Genomic DNA, 24,145 nt, shown 5'->3' on the forward strand with positions numbered 1-24,145 from the left:
ATGGAGGTGCCAACAGTCTGCAGTCAAGATAACGGTACTTGTAACTTCTGCATCTCTTTTTCAAAGAGAGAGAAAACTGACAAAAAGTTTTATTCTCTGGTCCCTGTAACTCTTCTTCCACTGAGCCAAGAGAGAGATGAATGTGCCTAGAATGATCACTACTTAATAACTGGAATGATTCTTGATGTTTAGTAGTGGTATCCAGTTAATTCAGAGAGCATCAGAAGAGACTACTTGGCATTTTTCTGCCTTATGAAGCCAAGGATCTCTGCAGCTGTATCAAGAATTACTATTAACTGCAAGAGGGTTTTTTTGCATAAGAAAATTATTCTCTGTAGTTTGAAGGTTTGTGCCTCTGTATGGAACATCTTGGTCTATTTGAGCCCAGTTTAATGTAGGGACAGCATTCTAGGAGAGAGTTAGTACAAGTCATCACAAAAAGAGGCAACCAGTAATGAGGAAAAGATCTTAAAAAGTGTCTCCACCAAAGATAATGTTCTATTAGGCATTAGGAAGTTCCAGTAGAAGAGAATTCTTATAAGTTAACTATGTTTTGGGAGGTATTTCCCTGTGGGTTGCTCAGAGTTCACCGAGTTCATAATTTTTGTAAGTGCTTAGATGTCTGCTCTCCAGAAACAGACGATCCTTTTGATAAGGAGGTACATTTCCATGTGTTCCCAGTTTAGATACTCAATAATTCTGCCGGATGATTGAGGCAAATGGCCCATGTGCAGAAACTTAGCAGGCAAGTGCCTGTATAAACTCATGCGTAAGGAAAATACCACAGTGAAACTGAAGTTGAAGGTAGATCTCATGTAAGTGTTGGTAACATCGAGGTCTAGAGCTGATACAGGAAACAATTAACTATCAATGGCTATAAAAATTGTGCTCGGGAGAGAAATAAGTAAAGAAAGGCTCCCATGTTTAGGTTAGCTGTGGTGACTGGATGGTAGCAGCTGATGATACTGTCTGCAGTAGTGAGTACTCAGCTATTCTGGGTCTGCTGGATGAGCTTTCAATTATCATTTTGACTTTGGCTGATGTAATTTTAAAAGCTTCAAGTGTCTTGGGTTTATTTCAACTTTTTAATATATATATTACAATATTACTCACTGAAATAGGCTAAGTTTAATGTTGTAAACAAACAAATAAATACAAAGAAAAGTCTCCAGTTACAATTGTATTGTATGATTACTTTGGCACTAAAAAGCGAAGAGACAGCTTGTGCTTGCCAAAATACACAGTTTAGAAAGAGTTTAGAACTTACTTTCCTTTGACATTCAGTGAGAGTCAGGAATCTAGCTCTTATCTTCTCTTAAAGAATCTTTATAGCTTAATAAATCTAACATTTGGTATGGCATTGTATTAGTGCTGTTATAAACATTGTATTTCTTGGGGAAAGAAAATGGCAAAAGCAGACAGGAAATGGGTGCATTTCTTGGAAGTATAAACTGAGGAAAAGTGCTTTTCAAAGGCCTGGGTCACTGTTTGGCTTTGGTTGGTCTTCTATTTGAAATGAAATGTTTTGCACTTTTCTGTTTCTTGGGCTCAGGTATATCTCATGTTCTGACTCTAGTGCTACAAGAACTGAGTTTGCTTAGTAAAAGAGATGTCAATGGTGTTGGCATGTTATATGACCTGCTCAGATCTCGCTGGCTGCAAGCACTTTTTAAGGTAAAGTAATATTCAGCTGTGAAGCCAAAGGTTTCCTACAGAACAATGGCTAGGGGTTAGCTGCTTTATTTTGCCATATCAGGACAATAAATGCTTATTTACACTAAGTACTGATAGTCCTAATGTCAGTCCTAACATCAGCAGTCAATGTGAACAAAACCACCTTTGCTTTAAAGAAAAAAGGCATTGTCTTTCCTAATGTCCTAGACATTAAAGTTTTTATACTTTACATGTCTGTATTAAGGCCAGAGAGATGGACAGGTAGGCTGAACATAGCACTGCTCAGCTGTCTTTTCTGTTCTTAAATCTCTCTATGGCTATGCATCCCACTTTTTGGCATGGATGCCAAAATACATTATTTTTGTTTTGCCCATACTGATCTGATATGTAGCTGAAGACGTTGTTACAGAACAGAGCTTTGGCTGGTGTTTCTCTCTTTGAGCAGAATCATGTCTCAGGCAAATTCTGCACAAATTCTGCTTTTCCTCTAACAAGGATTTTCAAAATCTTTAGATTTTGAAGAAGAACAACTTGCAGTGGATAAGAATGTCTGCAAAGTTAGTTTTAAATACAGCAATTTATTTTGTCTTAAGTTAACATTGTTAATCAGGCCTCCAACTAAGGCAAGGAAGCAAGCTACAAGTCAGAGAACTGATGCTATGAGGTTATTGTCCTGTGTAATCAGCTTTTCTCTTTGGAAGGTTTAAAACTACTGCATAACTGGCTAACTGGGTGATAATATGGAAAGATAATGAATTATAGACTCAGTTCCAGATGCATTAGACATTAAGTATTGAGATTGCAAGTTCGTTGGCTCTAGTTGGACTAAGAAATGCCTAGAAATACAGCATTGTCATTTGTGTGTTGTGTATGTACCTGTACAATCATGTGAACAGCTCATATCATCATTGCATTGTCTTGTCTGCCATGGCATGGAATAGATTTATGAGTGCCTCCAACACTACCTCGGAAAAAGACCAGTTCCTGTCACGCTGCAGGCACGTGCATTGACTCGTGAGGTAAGACTGTGTATGCACAGTGTATTGCTTTACTTACTCAAACCAAATCAGTTAACTTAGCTGCAGGTAACTGTGTTCTGGTATTTGTGTCTCAGGTCTGAGTACACCATGTCAACATGAAAGATCCTGTCCTCACTCATTTGTCAAACCACTCGACAGCTCTGTGTTATAAGAGAAGGAGAGATGAGAAATTTGTACAGCTGTGACCACTAGACTGCATGAGCCCTGGCCAGTGTAATGAACACATAAATTGTTTTAACCACTGGTCATATATTTTTCTTCTCACGTAACTGTGTTTCAGTGTTATGGCTACAATCAAGCAGTCTGACATGAGAATTTTGGAAGGCTTTTTGGATTTTTCTAATCGTAATAGCTGATTAATTCTTAAATTTCTGAATTAGGGGGAGTGTTAATGACTAAGTGGAGAAACTGACACTACTGATGAAATTGGTTGAGGCACAGGAGGAAAACAAAAACTAATTTAGAGCACATGGCACTGTGTCTGAACTAAACTAAGCCTGGCTGTGGCTTGTGCAGCTGTGGTCATATTGTCCAGTTCTGGGACAAACCATATGGATATGCTCAGAGTCATATAACAGGGAGATGGCTTAATATTTAAGTACGGAATATTTCTATTGGATCAAACACTTTAGCTCAGGTGAGGCTGGTATTTCATAAGACAAACTTACTCTTGTCTAGTGTCCACATGGGCCCTAACAGATATAGGTTTGTGACTGCAGGTAGGATGGGGAGAGACAGCTCCAAGAACAGGGGGAACAGGAATCCATCCTACTGTCCCTTCACCCTGCCAATGAACAGAAGGTGTAGCTTAGTGCATCACATGTCTCATTCAGGGTCATGGGATCTGTGCTACAGCTGACATTAGGAAATTGCGCTCTGAAATAGCTTAGGAATGTGGTAAAGTATGTGCTGGAGGTCTTAACTCTCTTACCATACCACATTCCTCTAAGTTCAATTTCAAGCTTTCTAAATTAATTGCCCACCAGAACCAGTCTGTGTTTTCTCTTACATTTATCAGGTGGTAGAGTTACTGCGTGAAGCCCCTCAGTCTGGAGAGATCAAAGAGCTGAGACGACTACTGAGAACTCCACATTTAAAGGCAAGTCCTGCTTAAGGAAAAAAAAAGTTTGCTCATAGATCTGTCTGCAGTGGGAAGGGAAACAGATGTCCAGCTGCTCACAAGGATTGGCAAAGGAGCCAGAAGAGACACAGTTTGCTAGTCATGAACTAACACAGCCCACATCTGATTGAACAGCTAAGTAGCTGAGGTACCTGCAGTGGGATGCATTTTATTTAAGGGCTATGTTTGAGAGAGATGCTTCTTACAAAGTTAGACTCTGAGCACTTCATGTGGACATAAAAAAAACCAACCCAAATTTTCCTTGTAATTGCAAAACCTGCATTCTTTACCCTGGAGTTCCTAATAGAAATGTTTCAACCTTTGTAAATTTTCCAGAAGAAGCCGAGAGAGGAACTGTTCTTGGAACTTTATTCCATGTTTTGAATTTCCAAGTGGAAAGAGGAAAATATCAGTGTGTGGAAGGGATCTGTGTTCACATAGGAATTATTTGCTGATTTCGGTTTTCTGACGAGTCACTGTTTCAAGCTGTTCTATTGTATGAACTTCGTTTATGGGTTGGTTGGTTTGCTGCTTTTTGTTTGTAACAGGCCTTGCTATCTGCTCATGATACCGTGGCCCAGAAAGATTTTGAACCAACCCTTCCACCACTGCCAGACAACATACCTGAAAATGAGGAAGCTATGAGGATTGTCTGCTTAGTGAAGAACAACCAGCCTCTGGTAAGGGAGCTTTTATCTCATATAATGAAAATGCAAATAGGATTGAGAGCTATTCCTTTGGCCAAAATAGCAAGGAAGGGAGGAGAGAGAGACTCTGAAATGCTCTTGTGCTTGTAAGAGGAAAACGTATAGCTTAACTTACAGTCAGTCAATGAGGTTATTTTAGTATGATGGAAGTTGAAGACATTGAAAAACTTAGTACTAATAATGTTATATTATCACTAGATCTGCATGGTGTTATAAAGGCTGTATCTTTCAATGCCCTTCTGTTATATCGAAGATCAGACTTGTGATGTGAAAGGAAACTTGCAGGGCTTCTTCAGTGATCAGTGTGGTGTTTTCTTTGTTTCTATTTGCCAGGGTGCCACCATTAAACGCCATGAGATAACTGGTGACATAACGGTTGCCCGTGTGATCCATGGTGGGCTAGCAGACAGAAGCGGTATGTGTAATTCAAAACAAATTAATACAAAAACTTGAACTTGAAATAATATATTTCAAGTAAGATAATAGCTTAGCTTCTACAATTAGTCTTCTATGACAGGGCAAGAAGATGTGTGCATTGGACGGCACTGTAAATAGACTTGAGTGTGTTCCATGTTCCTTGGGAAAAGTAATTTAACTGAAATGTAAAACACCAGAAGTAAAATTGAACTGTAATCAGTATGAAATCGTTCCATTTACTATTTTCTGGCCTTTGCATAGAGAAGAAAGCCCAAACTATAGACAATTGCTAATTAAGTTCCTAGTTTGATTAAAGTTTTAATTGTGCTGAAGGAAAATGTAGAAGTAAAAATATTGTGAAGACTCTGTAAAGGTAAAAGAGGAGTTCCAAGGCCTCCCACTGCACCTGGAATTTTTAAGGCTCAGATTCCAAGTCTCAGGGCCTTTTAATATAAGGGGTTTAGCTAGAATAGCTTCAGAAATTATTTTGGGAAATGGAGCTATATTAAAAAGTTTCTGCTACTTCTAAGGCAAATCATCAATGGATTGTAAACATGTTGTATGAGAGGGTGGGAGGAAATATAAAAATTGAGGCATGCAAGCCTCTTGTGACCCACAGAAGTCTGCAGTCCTATCCAGGGGCAATATAGCCTAAATCCAAAGTGTCTTCCTGCATACCTGGTGTATGGAAACTTTTAATGCTGACTTCCAAACCTGTGGTATAGCTGTGTGTCCCTGCCTTGCCTACCCAGGATAATCCATGCTGTGATAAAACTGCTGCTGCTTTCATCCTTGTTTTCACTGTAGGGTTGCTGTATGCTGGCGACAAACTGGTGGAAGTAAATGGAGTTCCAGTTGAGGGACTTGAGCCCGAGCAAGTTATTAATATTCTGGTATTGATTTTTTTTTTCTTTGTGCCTTAAGAGTAACTGCACGCTGTTTCTTCTACACAATCTCTCTCTGAGGAGAAAGTCTGAAATTTTTAACAGAAAATTCAGATTGTTTCCTTACTGTGGATGAAGTTCACAACTGCTCATGAAATCAGAATGTATGAAATCAGAATGAAATCTAACCTGTGTTCTAGACAGAAATCAACTTAGTTGTGGTTATGCCACCTGAGGCTTCTGGGAAAAACATTCATTTATTCAGACTACTGATTTATAATTTCTCTGGTAGTTCCATTCAGTTAATATTCTACAAGAAAGTAGTGGAAAGGTGCTGCTCTAATAAGAGTCCATGTTAAAAAATGCACTACAGTAGAGTGAATGAGCTTGTAAGCTACATACTTTGCCCTGCAAAAAAGGGCAGTGGTAATCACTGTTGTCAGAGTTCTCATGAAGAAATCTGTTGAGCTGTCCCTGTTACTTACTCATCATTTTGCCCATAGTCTTTCAGCATTCTTCACTGCAAAGTGTTAGTGCCAGTCAGTAAGGTATTGCTGGATGTAATCAGTATCAAGTCTTTCTATGTGTTATTTCCCTGGTTATACCATTTCTAGGTATAAGAAATCCAGACTCTATTGGAATGCTTAATTCTTAAAGATTTATATTTTTTTCCTTTTTTCATCACTTGCCTAACCAAACTCTGCCACTAATTTAAATTAAATTTCAGTAGAAACGTTTGGCATGAATTACTGTTGAAATTATATACACTTACAATGAAACATAGATTTCATTTAATTAAAAGTGCTTAGCAAGACTTTGAAGCTTCATTCTTGAGTTTCCTTTCAAAAAAAATACGGTATTGTCATATTGATTCTGCCTAAATTGTATTTGAAATTTGGCCATTATAGTGACCTTAAAGCCATGGCATGTTAAGTTTGTGCTGCCAATGTTTGGTTATTTGTGTTGAATACCAGTTGTATTTTAATTATTTTTTTTAAATCATTTAGGCTCTGTCTCAGGGAACAATTATGTTCAAGCTAATTCCAGTTTCTGATCGGCCTGTCAGCAATCAAACAACAGTAAGAGACATTCTTTTTTCCAAATTCTTGCTGCAAAGTTACCCCAATAATGTCTAGTGGTGTGATACAAAGAAATGGTGTTGCTTAGAAGTTTATTGCAATCCTTAGAGCGTTACTTGCCTTTATGGCTACCTCTTAGCTGACATCAGTATCCTGTTGCTGAAGCAATAAACATAGTAAGCTGAAATATACTTGTGTTAAAGGTAATGAAGAAATTTTCAGACTGATCTACAGGTTGAAGGTCAGTTCTTATCACAGTGAATGAGATTGGTTTTTTTTCTCCCAATATAGTTTGGGGCTTGATTTTGTTTTTTAAAATTTAACTTTGTCATTAATTGACTTAAGTAGTAACAATATCTGGCCCTGTGGTTATAAAGCTCATGTATATCTGTTCTTAACAGAGCTTTCGCTTACTCCTGTGTATTTTATTTGCCAGCTCTATGTGCGAGCAATGGCAGATTACTGGCCCTTACAAGATCCTGCTATACCATGCGCTGATGCAGGTTTGCCTTTTAAGAAGGGTGAAATACTCCAGATTGTGGACCAGAATGATGCTCTCTGGTGGCAGGCCAGGAAAGTTTCAGATCTCAGTGCCTGTGCTGGACTTATACCCTCAAATCATCTTCTTAAAAGGTAAAGAAGTCTTAATTTTTCTGATTTATATTAAAAAAAAATAGCTAGTTATTCAGACTTTGCTATTTAAAATGTTCAGAAGTTATATAGCAGTATGATTCAGAGTGACATCTGATAAACTTCTTTCTTCTTTCTGTTCTCTGACTTCTTGTTCTCCTTCCCTTAAGAGTAACTAGTTGAGAACAAGCTTTTGAAAGTACCTGTATCATCTCATCTTAAAGTGATGTCTGAGAAGATCACAACAGTTGCCTAGTCTCTGTGCTAGTTGCTAAGACATCCAGTGGAGTGTAGCAGCTGAAAGATGGGTGGAAATTAAGGGCCCTGACTGTTTAGGACCATCATTTCTGATTTAAAAATAAAGGGAGGAAAAGCAGGATACTAAATGTATAGTATAAAGGCATAGCTGTATCAAGAAACAATATTTATTTAAAGATGTCCTGTGAGGCATGAGTTACCTTTTTAGCTTTGGTCAAAACTGAGTATACCAGATAAAAAGAGAGGAAAACCAAACCAAACAAAAAACCAAAACAAAAAGAAGTGCTCAAGAAAAAGCAAGGATCCCTTGCCTATTATCTTTTGCATAAATAGCCCTTTATTTTTATACTACATGCTTTCAGAACTGGAGCAGTTAAACTGCTGCAGCACACCTTTCAACTTGACCCTCTAACCATATGTCCTGCCTGTGTTACCCTCAAGAAAACGTAAAGCCACACAGTTGCAGATGATAAGCTTTGATTTGTACTATATGTAAACCTAGCTACTGTCTGTATAATGAAAGTTGAAATCAAACCAGGTTGTGATTAAGGCTGCAAACAAGAGGCTCTGTGTAGTAACAAAGGCAATAGTACTGCTACCCATAGCAACAGCACACTCTCCTACTTCCAGGAGTCTGTAGCACATTATGGCTTATCCTGTCCTTATGTAGAAACTCTAAATACTTCTGGGCTGCTGATTGGGAAATTGCTTTTAAGTAGTTCTGATAGCATGTAGGCTTTCTTTCAGGACTTTGCTGTGGACTAAAACAATGGGTAATGTTTCCATTCTTAGTGTCTTCTGCCAGCTCAGTTCTGATTGATCTTACGTGTAAGAAGGGAGTCTGACTGGAGCATAATGTGCTTGTGGACTATTTTGTTTCTTTAACTGTGATAAATGTATTTTTCTACGTAGGAAGCAGCGAGAATTCTGGTGGTCTCAACCTTTCCAGCCCCATCTCTGTCTCAAATCATCAATGTGTGAGTGAAAAGTTATTTGAATGGTAGTGTAGAAAAGAAAGTTCTTGTTTCTCTTTCCAGGGATACTGAAATAGAAGCTCATACAATTCAGTTGAATTCAAAGTCTTTGTTTCTGGAGCTGTATTATAACCTCAGAAATGTGTTAACTGCCCCCAGGAAAATATTTCATGGTAGTTGTACTATGAAGTATATTGTTGGTGGAGGTGGTTGTCTCCAGTGCACGTGAAGACTGTGAAAGAAGCTGTGAATTCAGCTCCCTCTGAAGTCTGTAATAGAGCTCTCCTCTAGGAGAGCCAGTTCTCTCTAAGAAAATTGGGTGGGAATGCGTGTGAGGTGACAACTGGCTTTCCAGGGACACAGATAACAGTTCTGCACTGGATGTGCGATATATTTAGAATGTTTCTTTGTCATCAAAGCTATTGAGAGAAAGATAAGCTGTGCTGCCTGTGAGGTTATTCATGGTGACAATCCAGAAACATTATCCTCTGCCACCTATAGCTTTCTGTAAACATCCAATTATTCTCAAGGAACATTCTTGCTGTTTTCTCTCTCCTCATTTTTTTTCTGTGGTTTTTTATAGTAGTATACAATTATTTTTTCTCTTGTGATAACTCCCAGATTGAGTGTGTTTCATTGCCTAGGATTCTTCTTGCAGTGACTGCTTGCTTTGTTAGAGCTGGAGCTCTTTTTCACCATAATTTTATTGCATTTTAACTGCTTCAATGGATTTGCTGAGGGCAGTAAGCACTGTGGAAGAAGGTAGGAGATGGTATCTGGACAACGTTGCATTCCTGTACCTAGACTCAGTATAGCACATGTTTTTTACAGGCTTTTTAAAAAAGTCATCAGAAATGAGACAGAAATGAGTTTGGTAAATACATGCAAAAGAAACACAAGTTCTTGGTATTTTGTGTGCGTGGCATAGTTGAAATCAAGTTTTTTTTTTCACTTGAAATAGTAGAAGCTTACATTGTCTTAAAGCAGGGAACTGTCGGTTTTGGATGGGCTTTGAGGAAGGAAAGAGTACTTTTTCCTTTCTCTTTTCTCTTTTCTTCTCCTTCTTTCTCTCCCATCTTCAGCAGCTGACCTCAGCAGCTCTGAAAGTTTAATTAAAGGATACATATGAGCAGAATATGGTTGACAGATGCCCTGATAATTGCCTTGTAACTGGAAAATAGCTCCTCCTAATAGGCATCTGGAGGGGTGCAGAAGACCAGAACACACAGAGCAGGATTGTGAGTCCATGAGCTTGCCCAAGCCCACAAGACCGCATTTCAGGGATGTGAATTGATGACAGATGGAGAGGGAGCTGAATCAATCTTTCCTTTTCCTTTCCTTTTCTTCCCTGTAATAATTATAATAAAGTCAACCACACAAATCACTTTCATTGAGTGAAGCATATTGGAAAGAAAAGCTACAGAAGAGAAGGGAGGGAGTGGAAAGTTATATTCTGTTATGGTAATACTTAAAAATCGATATCTACAGGATAAACAGTGACAGCCATGTTAAGTCTTTTATTATTTCAAAAGGAGAATTCAAGTTAGATGTGTTTGCCTCTGCCACAAGTGCTTTAGAGCACTAGTTTAAGGTGAGCTTTTGCTCACTGAAGACAGAGCAGATCAGTAAGTTGAAGTTAACAGATCTGAGCTAAAAGTACTTTCTTTCTGATGTCTGAGATCAATCTTGTAAGATCTGTAAGGTTTTTTTCCTCCCCAGTGTTTTTCTGATTCAGATGACTTTTTTTTTCCCCTTGTGTTGATCTGTAGAGGATGACATGCAGATTGATGAGAAGTGTGTGGAAACAGGTAACTGAATTCACTTGAGATTATCCTCTTTGCTTCAAGGTAGTAGCTAATTAAAGCCTAATTTTGTTTCCCAGATAATAACACTCATTCTCCTCATGAACCTAATGGTAGAAAATTCTAAATTTCATACCCTGGAAACTTCAGCCTACATTAGTGTATTAAAGTGAGCTGTTTGCAGTTCTGGTGTACAGTGCTTATACTGATGTGTTGTGCCAAAAAGAGAGACCACTCCAGACTTATCTGTGTGAATGAGATCCAGCCTCTTTGATTCAAATTTTGGACTGTGGCTGTAATGTGACCACAGATTTTGCCCACTGTTGATTTAATGCCACAGATTATTGTAGTCTTGGAGAAGACATGAGACTCATTGTCAAGAAACTGATTTCAGGAGAATGTTTTTTAGGCACTGAGCAAGAATAGGTTTGTACATGTGAATGGTACATGTGAAGACTGTTAGCCTGTCATGCTCCCAAAACCAGCACAGCTCATTCTTCCTCCTGCTGAGGTAATTCAAAAAGCTCTCATGAGGGATGCGATCCTGAGGACTGGGTGGAGAGCGACCAGACCGTTAATTCAAGCATGGCGAGCTGTATTTTGCCACCTCAGTGTAGAGGGAAGTGGGGAAAGTATGTGTGAGACAGACTGATAGGAGCTGGAAAATTGATTTCTGATTCTGAAATTCTGTTGGAGGAAAAGAACTAAATTTTGAATTTATTTTAATATCTTTGCTATCTGGATTACTAAACAAGATGAAGAAACATTTGAGTCTGGTAAGTTCCTCTGACCTAACTCCAAATTCCTTGCTATTGTTCTGCTGCAAGAAGGGTGTCCAGAGACAAACAAGTGTCTTAAAAACAACCAGGTGACAAAAACCAGGATGCCATTTTAGCTTTAGAAGCCATTCTGGCTTGAAAAGCATTTATGTAAAATCCTGTTGCCTTAAGTCTTCCTCTTGCTCTTCGATTACCTTAGTAGTAATATTTTTGTCTTGTTACCTCACAAGTGTGTTTCTTCTCATGCATCAGATCTGTTTATCAAATCCTACTCAGTTACACCTGTGCAGGCTGTGACAGCAGGCGCTGCCCTGATGTCAGCAGATAATTGCATTACTGTAGGAGTTGGTGTGGTGAAGAGGAGAGCTGTTCTGGATTCGTGATTGTGTGCGTGGCTGGGACACAAGGAACAAAAATGCAAAAGAATGAATGATTGATGTATAAGACATAAATAAATCAGCGCTTTTTTTTAAACCAACCTGGTTTTGGGGTGGTTTTGATTTTTTAGGGAACAGCTACCTATTCATAATACATTCAGAGTTCTGAAAAATGTAAGTCTTCTAAAATAAAATAAATCATTTTTTCACTAAAACAATGCTACTCCTGCTAAAGTTCTTATCTGAGATATTTATTAATCTTGTGGAGAAACTGTCATTCCACCTGACACTTGCTCTTCTCCACAAGGTTCCTACTTGCCAGGGGAAATTCTCCTCTTATCACCTGGTGGTTTGTTCTCTTCCATCAAAGTTTTTAAGACGGAACCATCAGGTCTGCAGGGCTGTCATTCGTTTTCAGGCTAGGATGTTTCTGGTAACTGCACCTGGGGATTACACTTGCAAATCCTATTCACTAGGCAGTGCTGACTCAGCTGTCTGCTGTATCCAGTCAGAGGAATAAAAAGGTGCAAATATTTGCTATCCTACATTGTACTTTGCAGTAACCAGTAGTTGAAGATCCGTGTGATGTATTTTGCCAGTACAACACTTGTACAGTTGCTGTAGATGAGTGTCTCATTCTTTGTGAACTGAGAATTCATGGTCAAACAGGCATATTTTAGATTAAAAGCCTGCACTGATGGATTTTTTTGTTTGTTTCAATCTCAGTATAGAGTGTCTTCTCAAAACTAATTGCTTTATATCTGTCTCTATCTGAACATGCAGAGGAGCTTAAAGAAGGTAACACTAACTTTTTTTCTTCCCTGTCTCCTGTAAGCAGTAATCTATTAGAATTTTTCTGTGTTTATTGAACAATACTGAACTTTGTCCTAAATAAGCAGTTTTGTGCCAGGTAATTTCTTCTACAGTCAAACTGCAGGAGTTGTTATTCCTACATTTATTCCTACGTGTACTAAAACTGTTTTAAAGGTACAAGTAGTGAAGAGTGTATGCATGTAAAAGAAGAGTAACCAAGATGCCAATAACCAGTTTTGGTTTGATACTGGCATACTTCTGAGATAACTGTCAATTGAATCTAGTGCTAAAGGATGATACATTTCATGGTTTGCAAATGAAAAGAATGTTCTTCCCTTGGAACCATTAGTCCTTTGAAAGATATGCCTATGTCTTCTGTATCTTATTCTTTAACAAGGCTAAAATAAAGGGAATACACAGCTTGGATAACTACACACATGATTAGGGGAAAATTAGGAGTCCTTTTTGAAGAGAAATCTAAATACTGCTGGCACCATTTTTTCCTCTAGTTATTTGTTTTCAAATCACCTTGTTGTTGTTTAGACAGTTATTCTGTCACCTGATGACTCCTCTCCATCCAGGGAGGGGAATCAGGAAAAGGAAAGGAAACCTGTGGGTGGAAATAAAAACAGACTTAATAAAGTAATAGTAATATAAACCAGTATTAATATAAAGTACAGAGTTATACTCAGCTGATACAGTGGTCATCACAAGCTGTGACGATTACAGCGGGCAGGGGAGTAGGCCTCGGAAGCAGAACAGCAGATGAGACCCTCTTGACATAGAAGCAATCGAGGAAAGAGGCCATCTCCCACCAAACGCCCCACTTTATACCGAGCGTGATATTTGTGGTATGGAATAACTTTGTAGGCCAGCTTGGGGTCAGCAGCCCTGGCTTTTGCTCCTCCCAGCTTCTGTACCTGATGAACCTGGAACTGCTGAAGACTTCAGTCATTGGCTGACAACTAAAACAAAATCTCAAATCAACTTTGTTCCCATGAAATTGAGTATTGCAGTCTTTGCAGAAATGCAGCTTTCCTGAATAGAAAACTGATTCTAAGATTCTATCCCAGTGAAACCAGGACAAACCTTTATAAAATAGTTTCTAACTATTTCTAGCATTGATCTATTGAGAAATTGTTATTTTGGAGCCTTACAGGAGAGATTTCATTTTTAAAAAATACATGCAGAGATTCAGAAGGCTCACCTTGATGGCTAAGCCTGCACAAGGAACAGCATGAGAATAGGAACAAAAAGAATTGGAGGAAATAGACTAGTCTGGGATGTTAGAGCACGGATATCACTGATCCAAAAATTATGAAAAAGAAATAATAAAATCAGGTCTTCATTCTGCCTGAAAGATCCAAGCAGATCCGTCTTGCTTTTTCCTAGCATGCTATTGGCCAGAAACTTGAGTTACAATTTTTTTATTTCTGATGTTGAGCTACTGACTTGTTGGTTATTGTAATGTTATAACTGAAGAATTTCTTTTCACCTGAAAAGCTTAAATTATGTAGAGGTTTTTTCACTGTAAGTATTTCAAAGCATTGTCTGTCATCTAGTTATCTAAGGAATGAAACAAGTAAAATGCAGAGTTTCAAATCTAATTTAGAAAATAGAAAAACTTTTTAAGTTTAATATTTCTCTTACAGAAATATCAGTCCTTTGAATTGGTCACTGGTCATGTGAAGTATTTGAGTATTTCATATCATGGACTAGTGTGCTTTTTAAAATTAGATTAGGCATGGTACTTCTGTATGTTCACTGAAACACTGGTTTTCATTTGGGATCAGCAATAATTGTTAGCCATCTAGCTCTTAAACTTTCACTGTTCTTTATTTCATGAGTATTTGTTCTTCATATTCTAGAAGAGGAAGAATTTGGTGAATTTGGTCAACGAGTCTTTATTGGTACGCAATGACTAAAGATAAGTAAGATATTTGGGGCTTCACCTAGATTAAGTTCTTGTCTGAAGTTAAGTAAAAGGCTTCATTCTTCATTTCACCTAAAGAATTATTGAATTGAATTCTACTTGCTCTGTTTTCCAAACTTCAAGAAGTTGTTTTCCTCCTACTTATGCTTTTTCTCTCCGTTGAAATCTCTCTTCCTGTTAGGTTTCTACTGAGACATGGGCACCGCTATTTTAACTTGACTGGCTGTTAAGATTTCCCTTACTTCACAATTAATTTTGCTAGAGTGTAATGTTGTTCTGCTGTCTGTCATCCTATGAGATGAGGGCTTTCAGTAGAAAAGTAGACCAAAAAGTGAGGTTTTCAGAGTGGGATGGTAAGGTGGAGCAACAAACCCATCCCTGTTACTAAACTATAGTGACCTTTAAAATATTTGGATTCATTCTGGAGGCTGAAGCAAATGTTCCCGACTTGCTCTAGAGGAGTGAACCAGCTACACTAGCAAAACACAGTTGACCTGTTCCCTGGTGATGTTTCATGTGGCCAGAAACTTCTCCTTCAGCTTGTTTTGGGGAGGTCTTTAATTCTGGTGTAATTTTCAGGTGACTTTCAGTGAGATTTGATGTCTTCTTTAACTGTCTTTTAATGCTCAGAGGTGCTACCAAGCTGACATACCAAGTGCATCAATTAAATATACTTTCACCCTGCAAAAAGCTCAGAAACCCAGTATGTTGTGTGGCTTAGAAAGAGATGCTTCAGACTAAAGTATGAGTTGGCTGCATCTTGGGTGTATTTTCCAGAACCAATGTCTTTGTCTCTTACAGCTGGTTTGTCTTTGTCTCTTACAGCTGGTTTCCGTAGAAGTATGCGCCTGTGTCGCAGGAAATCCCGGACCAACCCGCAGTCGTGTCACGCTCGCTGCCCCAGCAGCTGTTACAGTGCTCTTGCAGCTCCATATGAAGAGGTGGTTAGGTACCAGCGGCACCCAGCAGACCGGAACAGACTAATTATACTAGTGGGTAAGAGGTTAATTACTTTCTCATGCAAATTTCACAACTTAGAACAGAGGGTTGGAAACAGTCGGTCGTGGTCTGATCCACTGAGATTTCCTGCTGCAAATTGCAGCGGTTGCAGACTGTGCAGGTAGCTCTCAAAGCAAAATTTCACGAGTGATTTTCTGTAATTTGACTTCGTTGTTGGTTTTAAAGTTTGATGTATATATATAATCATCTTTGCTTGAGACAGTGAATTTTTTAAAAAAAAGTCTTGGGAAGAAGCCATGCAGCTATGAATGCTGGTTGATAACGGATTTTATTAGGGAAATGGTTCAGTTTTATATTCATTTGGGACTGGTATGGAAAGTGATGAGAAAACATTTGTAACTTACCAGAAAACATCTTTATGTGGAGGCATTTCTACAGCTAGTGTTAAATGCATGGATATGGCAATGGGAAGAAGGTTTAAAATTAAATTCCAGACTAGAAAAATCTCAATTGTGGGCAGTATTGAAAGCTAAAAAGATGCCTTTAATAATGCTTGTTATAGGAGATGTTGTACTAAGTGGGCTGCAAGCTCTCAAGTAGTCTTTAATGATAGTGACTGAAAGGGAACTGTGTTCTGTGATCCTGATAAAGCAAAGTGGGTAAAGGCAAATCCATTCTCCTTCCTAACTCTGGAAATATTTGATAATTTTTTTTTTCTTTCAAAATAGTATTGCTGAGCTGCTTCCTGGGTATGACTGTATCTCTGGGAGGCGATTTGTATACTGTATTGTAATCAAGGCGGTCAACTCTGGTACATTTTTTGGGAACTTATTTATATAAGAAAATGTTCTATATGTTATGTGTTAGAAAATGGGGGTTGTGTGTGTAGAAAGTGCCTCTGTCAGTTATGTTAGTTGCTTTTCCAACTTTTCAGGTCCTGCAGGAGTTGGTGTGAATGAGCTAAGGCGAAGGCTTATCGCAAGTAACCCACGAGAGTTTCAAAGTGCTGTACCTCGTATGTGATGTTCTTCCTTTACCCCCACTACTCCCTTCAAACACAATTAGGAAATGTTAGGTACCTCCCTCTTGCCTTTGTGTATCCACTCGCTCTGCTGTATGGCTGTTTTTTCAGCTCTACTGCAAGCCTGAGACATTTGCGTTTATAAGGGTTATTTTAAAATACTATCTTTCACCTTATTTTGGCAAATCAGCCAAAGGTATTTTCAGGTTACAGCTTCTGAAACCCTTAAAGCTTTATGTAGCAGTAGATTGTCTGCATTATTTTGTTTAATCTTGACGATTGCTTTTCTTAGATTTAAGAATACTTCTTAGGGACATTGTACATAGTGTTTAAATTATGAGAAATGAGAATGAAGGCAACAGAAGTTGGTGCTTAATAGGCTTTCCAGCTTTCCCTTTTAGCATTCTAGTCTCAGATGAGACTTACACAGCTTAATTGCTGACATAATAACTGAAATTGTTTCTACCTGTGCTTATTTGGTTCTTGTGATTTGGATAACCAAACAAGAAATGTATGAATCTGAAGCTGGTTGAAAAGTCAGGAATTCTTTTGTGCCTAAGAACCCAGATATAGGGAAGATGCAAGTGTGGGAAGGCTTGTGGGATGTTTCCATATGAATTTTAATCAATTTTACCTGAGAGGAGTAAGAGCAGTTGTGCAAACAGCTCCAAAGTACTTCTTTTGAGACCCAGATACTTGGATTAAACCATTCTCCTTCTATTCCAGGAAATACAGTTGTGCTTTGCTAATTTTCAAGGACCTGCCACTGGGAAACCAGTACAGTAGGCAAGGTTTTTGCTCTGGATTAACAAATGGAAACAACTCATTTTATTACTTACAAAAATACTGATTTATAATCCTTCATAAAAGTTGTATCATTTTCACTTATAAAATTACAAGAATCTACTTGCAGTTGTTTTTTGTGCGTGTACATATCTCCTTTCAGACACCACTCGTGTTCAGAAGAGTTATGAAATGAATGGTCGTGAATATCACTACGTATCAAAGGAAACTTTTGAAAACATGGTGTATAGCCACAGGTAACTAGGAGAGACAAATTACACTTCTGCTACCTAAAATGTAACATGATCCAAGGGAAGACGGTTTTGTAGTTAGGTCCCACATCTGGGCTCTTCCAGTCATATTTACTATGTATGTTTGGTTTAAATTTTGGTCAAATTACTTGAGCCCATTACTTCAAAAACTGTTTGTGCAGTTGCAAATAAGCTCCTCTACAATCAACCTCAGAGTCCTTCTCAATGAAAGTGGGGTCTCCAGTCCTGAGCTCACTTGATGTGCTTGTAAGTTAAGAGTTTAACTCTTCTGGAAAATGGACGGCTTTCTAAAATTGAGCAGTGAGTTAGACCTGTTCCTGATCTACAGCTCCATTGCAGAATTTCTGCAGTGATGGCATCTCCACGTAAGCAGATGAACTGTAAGGGCCAAACTTTCAAAACTGTCTGCCCCTTTCTGTGCATCAATAATTCCTCTAAGACAGATCAGCCTAGCACCGGAAGCTACACTCTGAGCTCTTCCAAGTGCTTTGAGATCCTCTGATGAAGCGGTAAGCACTATATAAATGATAAGCATTTTATCGTTAGAGTCACAACCTCTAAACACATAATTTGTGACAACAAGATGAGTAAAAATGCGTGCTTTGGAAATGTCCAATTGTAATGGTTCTAATTTTGTGTCCAGTGTAGCAGAGAAGAGCAAAGGTGGAGGTTGTTCATCAGTGTTCTCTGTTTTATGATCATTCAGTCTTGATCAGTGGATTACATGTGAAGATTTCACCCTTAAATGGAACCTTTTTGAGACTCAAGTACTCTTTCATTTTTCCTCTTCCTCACCACTGTTGCAGAATGCTGGAATATGGGGAATACAAAGGGTACCTGTATGGTACCAGTATTGATGCAGTGCGAACAGTCCTCGACGAAGGCAAGATCTGTGTGATAGATTTAGAACCACAGGTGAGTTGTGAAGGGACAGGAAGTGCACAACTCATGTCTTCTGGAAGGAAAAATAGTTCTCTGTACATTCTTGAGCTATTGGAACAGCGTTAGTTGCTTTCTCTTATTTTTTCACTTTATCTCATGGTGCTTATTAATAATAGATTATTCTTTGCATGGGTGTTGGGGTGGTAATACTACAGTAACAAGTATGTGCAGATTAGTATAGTTTTTGTTTCCAAGTCAGCAGCTGCATTACTGGGAATAATAACAGAAAAGACTTTTCACACTTGCTTAAAGCAAGGATTATTCTTTCATGTGGAGATGGTTGCAGGGGATTTCCTCATCCTCCAAGCTGTGTTAGTTGAGAGATTTCTCCTTCCATTAGCAATCTCTGAACACCCTTTGGTAAAAGCAGCAACTATTGAGTTGGCCAAAAAAAGTAATAAAAGTTCAGGGTTTTTTTAATAGATGGACATACATGTCTTGAAACATAACTAACTTCATTTCAAACTGCAAATTCATTATGGAACTTGACAGCTGACAGTTCAAGCTTGTTTTAGAAAAAGAAAGGGCACAATTTTGTTAACAATTATTTATCTGGCCTCAATTTCAAAATGGAAAATCAAACGGAACGTTTTTGTCGTATTCTGCTGTATTACTTCAGAAAAGGAAAAAATGCTGTGCAAGCTCATAAAAAGTTGTGTGATGAGTATGGTGAAGATGCCTTAAAACTACGGCAGTGTCAGAATTGGTTTGCTTAACTTTGGTCCAGAGACTTTGATGTTAAAGATGTACCACGCTCAGGCAGGACAATCGAAGTTGATAACATATTAAAGGCATTGATCAAATCCAATTGGTGTTTAACAACATGAGAGATTGCCGATAACATATGAAAATCGAGCACTGAGAACCATTTGGAAACAACTTGGATACATTGGGAAGCTCAGTATTTGAGTACCACATGAGCTCAAAGAAATTCATCTCACCAAGCGCATTGACACCTGCAATTCTCTCTTGAAACACGAGGAAAACCATCAATTTTGAAACAGATGATTAGCAGGCACTGAAAATGAATTGTCTACAACAACAACAGTGAGTGAAAAAGATGGTGGACCAAGCGTGATGAGCCAGCTCAAAGCTCTTCAAAAGCAGATATTCACCAAAGGAAGGTTCTGCTGTCAGTCTGGTGGGATTTCACAGGTATTGTGTATTTTGCATTGCTTCCAAGGAACCAAACCATTAATTTGGACACGTACTGTCATCAACTGGATAAATTAAATGATGCCATCAAACAGAAGCATCCAGAATTGGTGAACTGCAAAGGTGGTGTGTCTCTCCAAGAGAACACCAGCCAACAGACAAGTTTGGTCACTCATCAAAAATGGCTGCAGCTTGGATGAGATGTGGTACCACATCCACCGTATTTGTCAGACCTGGCACCATCAGACTGCCATTTGTTTTGCTCTTTACAAAGCGCACTGAATGGTAAAACCTTCACTGCTGATGAGAATGTCAAATTGTTCTTGGAACTGTTTTTCTGCTGAAAAAAATAAGAATGTTTTTGAGCGTGTAATCATGAAGTTGCCTGGAAGATGGCAAAAGATAATTGAACAAAATGGACACTATATTGGTTAATACAGTTTTTGTTTCCCATGAAAAATTCGCCCTTCATTTACCCAGAAAAGGATGCAATTACTTTTTGGCCAACTCAATATTGTAGTAATCAAGCAAAAGCAGGAAATTATATCATGCATTTGTTTCTCATTACAAGTAACGTAACAGCTGGCAGTAAGCTGCTGCCGCAATGACCAAACAGCTCTACAGGAACCTCCAGTGAGTGTGTGCTGTACAGAGCGCTACCCATCTAGGGACCTCAGTTTGAAAATGTTGCTGATGGAGATAAATTTGTAAACGTCTAAGAGACATAAAGCTGTGTCCAGCAAAATCCTACTAAGCTTTTCTGAATTTCTTGCATATTTAGTGCTTAGGAGCCGTTAAGACCATTGGGTTTCAGCATCTCTTCTAACTGGATGTAAAGAGAGACACCATAACTCAGTAACTTTTAGAGACTCCCCTCTATGCAGAGCCAGTGTAGTCAGAGCCTTAGGTTAGCAGTGGTTTGAGCTGTTTAAAAGTTGTTACGTGACCTGTGGGGAGCTACTCAAAATCCGAATTACTATAGGGGGCACATTAGGCCACACTTTGGTCTTCATGTCACATCTAAAACTGCCCTTGGGTTTCTTCTGCTACACTTATAAACAAGAGGGAGAAGAGGAGGGGGGGAAATGTAACCTTCCTACTCGGAAAGATGTGTCACTATCAGTTTTTTAGGGTATGAGGTTAAAGGACAAGTTCTGGGAAGGGTATAAAGTAATAGTACATAACTGTTTGTCAGTAACTGCTGTGAGGCAGGAGAATTACTGCTCAGTTGCATACTTGTATTTTAAATCTGGTAGCTTGGTCAACTTTAAATACTATGCTTTTTTTTTCTCTTTTTTTTCTAGTTCCTCTCACTGTTTTGTAGTAGTTTAAAAATGCTAATTAGCATCAGGGAATGTTACACAGTACAAAGGTTTCCAAAAGCAGGATACTTTCTTCCAGTATGGAGCAATAAAGGTGTACTTTTTCCAATGGTAGCTCTCCAAAAGCTAAAAAAACAGGTTTCAGGTTAATCTTTAATGTTGTTGATTGTAGAGATCTGTTAATGACAATGTCCAGTCACTCACTGGAGTTGCAAGCATCTCCAAATAAGGTTACGAAGCGGAATTAAGTGATTGGTATGCTGCAGTTGGTTAACTGTATCTGGTCCAAGGATTATTAGTGAGGTCATTTTAAAGTAGGTGTTCCTAACAAAGATTACTGCTAGGTCTGAAGATAATAGCATATTGTAAACAGTTGCCTTTTCATGGGAGTAAACCTGAGGTGAATACACTTGAAATACTTTAACTTTTTTTTACTCTTAATTTGCAGGGCATACAAGTAGCCCGGACTCATGAATTAAAGCCCTACATTATATTCATCAAGCCATCCAGCATAAGCTGCATGAGGCAGACTCGTAAAAATGCCAGAATCATTACGGATTATTATGTGAACATGAAATTCAAGGTGAGAATTGGGAATAGAAGAGATTCGGTTTATTAATCTGGGATTCTGTGTTTGGAACAGAATGCGTTATATATGTTAACTCTTCTTCAAAAAGATTATTGTGTCTTTAGGATCAAATCTAAGTTATTGTTGTCTTTTTCTGTTTGGTTTGTTAGGATTTTTTTCCCCCTCCTGACTTGCTTTCAAGCAGAAGGGTTGTAATTTGTACCTAGGGGATTGAGGCATTTTGCATAAAAATGCCTTTAAAGGAGAAGTTATTTTGTATAGTTGTGTTTTAACTGCCTTGTGACAAGATTTGAGAGAACACAAACATACATTTACTGTTTGCATTGAAATATCTGGAATGTGCTTCATTCAGTAATTTAATCAAACATTTTTGTCACATAGTTATAAGAATGTATTATTTCATGTGTGCTTAATGACAGTATCAACATCAATTCTATACCAAGTTCTACAGATAAAAACACCAATCCTGCCTGTAGGGAATGCATATCTTGTATTTACAATGTGTCTAGTGCGTTTTCACAGTTGTTTACATGCAAACCATGTTCAAGTTTAGAATCTTAAAATTTTGGACACCTCAGTCCATAACTGTGTATGGAAACGAACTGTGATTGCTATGGCAGAAAAAAGCATGAACACTGGAGAAACAAACTAAAATGTCGAGTGACAACACAAGTGTTAGTGGATTTGCCTTCCGATCCCTAACATCCTCTGGGGCACTCATCAGTAGAATAACCTTTTTGGGGCAAAGGGAGCATACTGAGAGACATGGTGTTTCCTTGGGAAGGATACAGCAGCCAGCCCTGTTTGGCATATTTTACTGTAGCAAACTGTAAATGATACAAAGCACACTGGCACTCACCACTCGCCTCTTGTCTACGTGGCCCAAGGTGTTCTGCAGATGCCACGCAGAACACAACACTAACACTTTATAGACTTACTCTATGTCTTGCAGGAAGAAGATTTACAGGAGATGGAAGACTCTGCTAAGAAAATGGAAGCTCAGTTTGGTCAGTTCTTTGATCAAGTGATTGTGAACGACAATTTACAAGAAGCATCTGCACAGCTGCTGTCTGCAGTTCATCGTGCACAGGATGAGCCCCAGTGGGTCCCTGCAGTATGGATATGCTCAGACACTCAGCCCTAATTCTGAGCAGCAGGCAGCTTCAGAAAGATTATAGCTTATGTTTTACTTCAAGAATAATCCTAATGTCAGGATTGCAAGAAGTTATCTTTATGTGAGGGATTTGGAAGAGGATTAGGAAGCTGCTACAGGAGATATAATCATACTATATTCTGTGTAGCTTTTCAGCTTTTTATGTTACAGTTGCATCCATTTTTGTACAAAAAAAGAAGGATTGATTGTGAGTGGTCAATTACAAAAATAAAGAAAAATCTATTTTGTTGCATGTATCTTGATTATTTACTTGTACATAACTATGGAACAGTCCTTTCTTTTTGTTATGGTCATTCTGTACATTCTGGAAGTCTTACAGACAGCAACACTTGGGCCAGAGAATGCTCTTTTAGCATGCTAGAGCTCAGCAGAGTGTTATTTATGAAGGTATTGGCTTACCCTTTTTTCCTTTTACGACAGAAGCACAGTGGTGCTGTCACAATAAAAATTACTCTAGAAACCACAGTTATTTTCACAATACATGTAGCATGTAATTTCTTTTGTTCCATCAATGCAAGTGAGTAAAAACTGACAGAATGTGGATTTAAAGGGGAAATAAAGTCAGAAGTCCCTTTTCCCAGTGGTTTGCATGCTCTCCTCATCAAACAGTGCATGCTCTCCTTATCAAACTCTCCTCGCCTCACGTTGCTGCTGTCTTGCCCACTGAGGAATACAGATGATTATTCTGTTGCCTTACCTCACCTTGGAGGAAAATCAACAAATGTCATTTAAACAGTCTAGAAATAAATTATTCAAAGACAAATAGCGCGGTTACCACCCTGCCTGCTTGTGCTAGAGTCAGGCCTAGTATTCCTTCTTCAGAAGTAAAACAGAAGAGACCAGAGTCCCAACATGGCACTGGTGTGGGCTAAGTATGGCTCTGTGCTGCTGGTCCATGACCAGCTCCCCACTTTGCCGCCTAGTGCAGCACTTGTCTGCTCTTTTTTCTTGCCTGTTTTTCATGTTTTTTGCTTATGGACAGGCTTCTTTTCATTAGTGTTGCATTTGTTTTGCGTTTATTTGTGCAGAAATGGAATTTTTTCACATTATTTTCTACTTCTTTTCGTCTCTCCCTTTTGTTTACTGTGTAACTTCATTTTGCAAATTGTGCCTGTGGCTACAGGGTAAAAGAGGCTGGAAACCTCCCTTCTCCACTAACGCGTATCTGATTTTGCGGGCCCGCAGCCCAAGGGACGCAGACACACGCCCCGCCCCGCCCCGCTCCGCCAGAGCGGGTGCACACCACGCTGGGAAGGGAAGGACGGGCCTTCCCAGGGAGGGGAGGGGCGGCCCCCCCCGCCGCTGGAGGGGGCCGCAGCCCCGGCGCAGAGCGGAAGCGAGCCTCGGCGCCATCCCGTGTCGTCCGGGAGACCGGCGGCGGCGTCAGGCGCGGCATGGCGGCCCAGAGGGCGGGTCCTGCCGGGGTGAGGGCGCGGCGGA

General features: G+C 39.0%; 1 protein-coding gene across 1 annotated transcript; it reads left to right on the plus strand.

Moving 5' to 3' along the window:
* On the plus strand, positions 1-22,940 carry MPP4 (membrane protein, palmitoylated 4 (MAGUK p55 subfamily member 4)). The gene is made up of 21 exons (XM_010182704.1): positions 1-34; positions 1,553-1,674; positions 2,616-2,693; positions 3,733-3,813; positions 4,383-4,514; positions 4,875-4,956; positions 5,766-5,851; positions 6,850-6,921; positions 7,358-7,554; positions 8,722-8,786; positions 9,528-9,545; positions 10,553-10,591; positions 11,341-11,361; positions 12,525-12,539; positions 14,423-14,464; positions 15,313-15,483; positions 16,382-16,462; positions 17,415-17,508; positions 18,330-18,438; positions 21,391-21,525; positions 22,484-22,940. Exons 1-21 carry the CDS (start codon positions 1-3, stop codon positions 22,673-22,675), a joined length of 1,866 nt encoding a protein of 621 aa, XP_010181006.1. The 3' UTR covers positions 22,676-22,940.
* Positions 22,941-24,145: the final 1,205 nt, after the last annotated feature.

Source organism: Mesitornis unicolor, unplaced genomic scaffold, assembly GCF_000695765.1.
Source record: "Mesitornis unicolor isolate BGI_N332 unplaced genomic scaffold, ASM69576v1 scaffold5314, whole genome shotgun sequence".
Lineage (NCBI taxonomy): Eukaryota > Metazoa > Chordata > Aves > Mesitornithiformes > Mesitornithidae > Mesitornis > Mesitornis unicolor.

Bases quoted from the DNA above. Each gene is read 5' to 3' on its own strand.
- MPP4 (XM_010182704.1), top strand. From the start codon at position 1: ATGGAGGTGCCAACAGTCTGCAGTCAAGATAACG. The intron at 16,463-17,414 runs GTATGTGATGTT...ATCTCCTTTCAG, and splicing joins GTTTCAAAGTGCTGTACCTC to ACACCACTCGTGTTCAGAAG. The intron at 21,526-22,483 runs GTGAGAATTGGG...TATGTCTTGCAG, and splicing joins ATGTGAACATGAAATTCAAG to GAAGAAGATTTACAGGAGAT.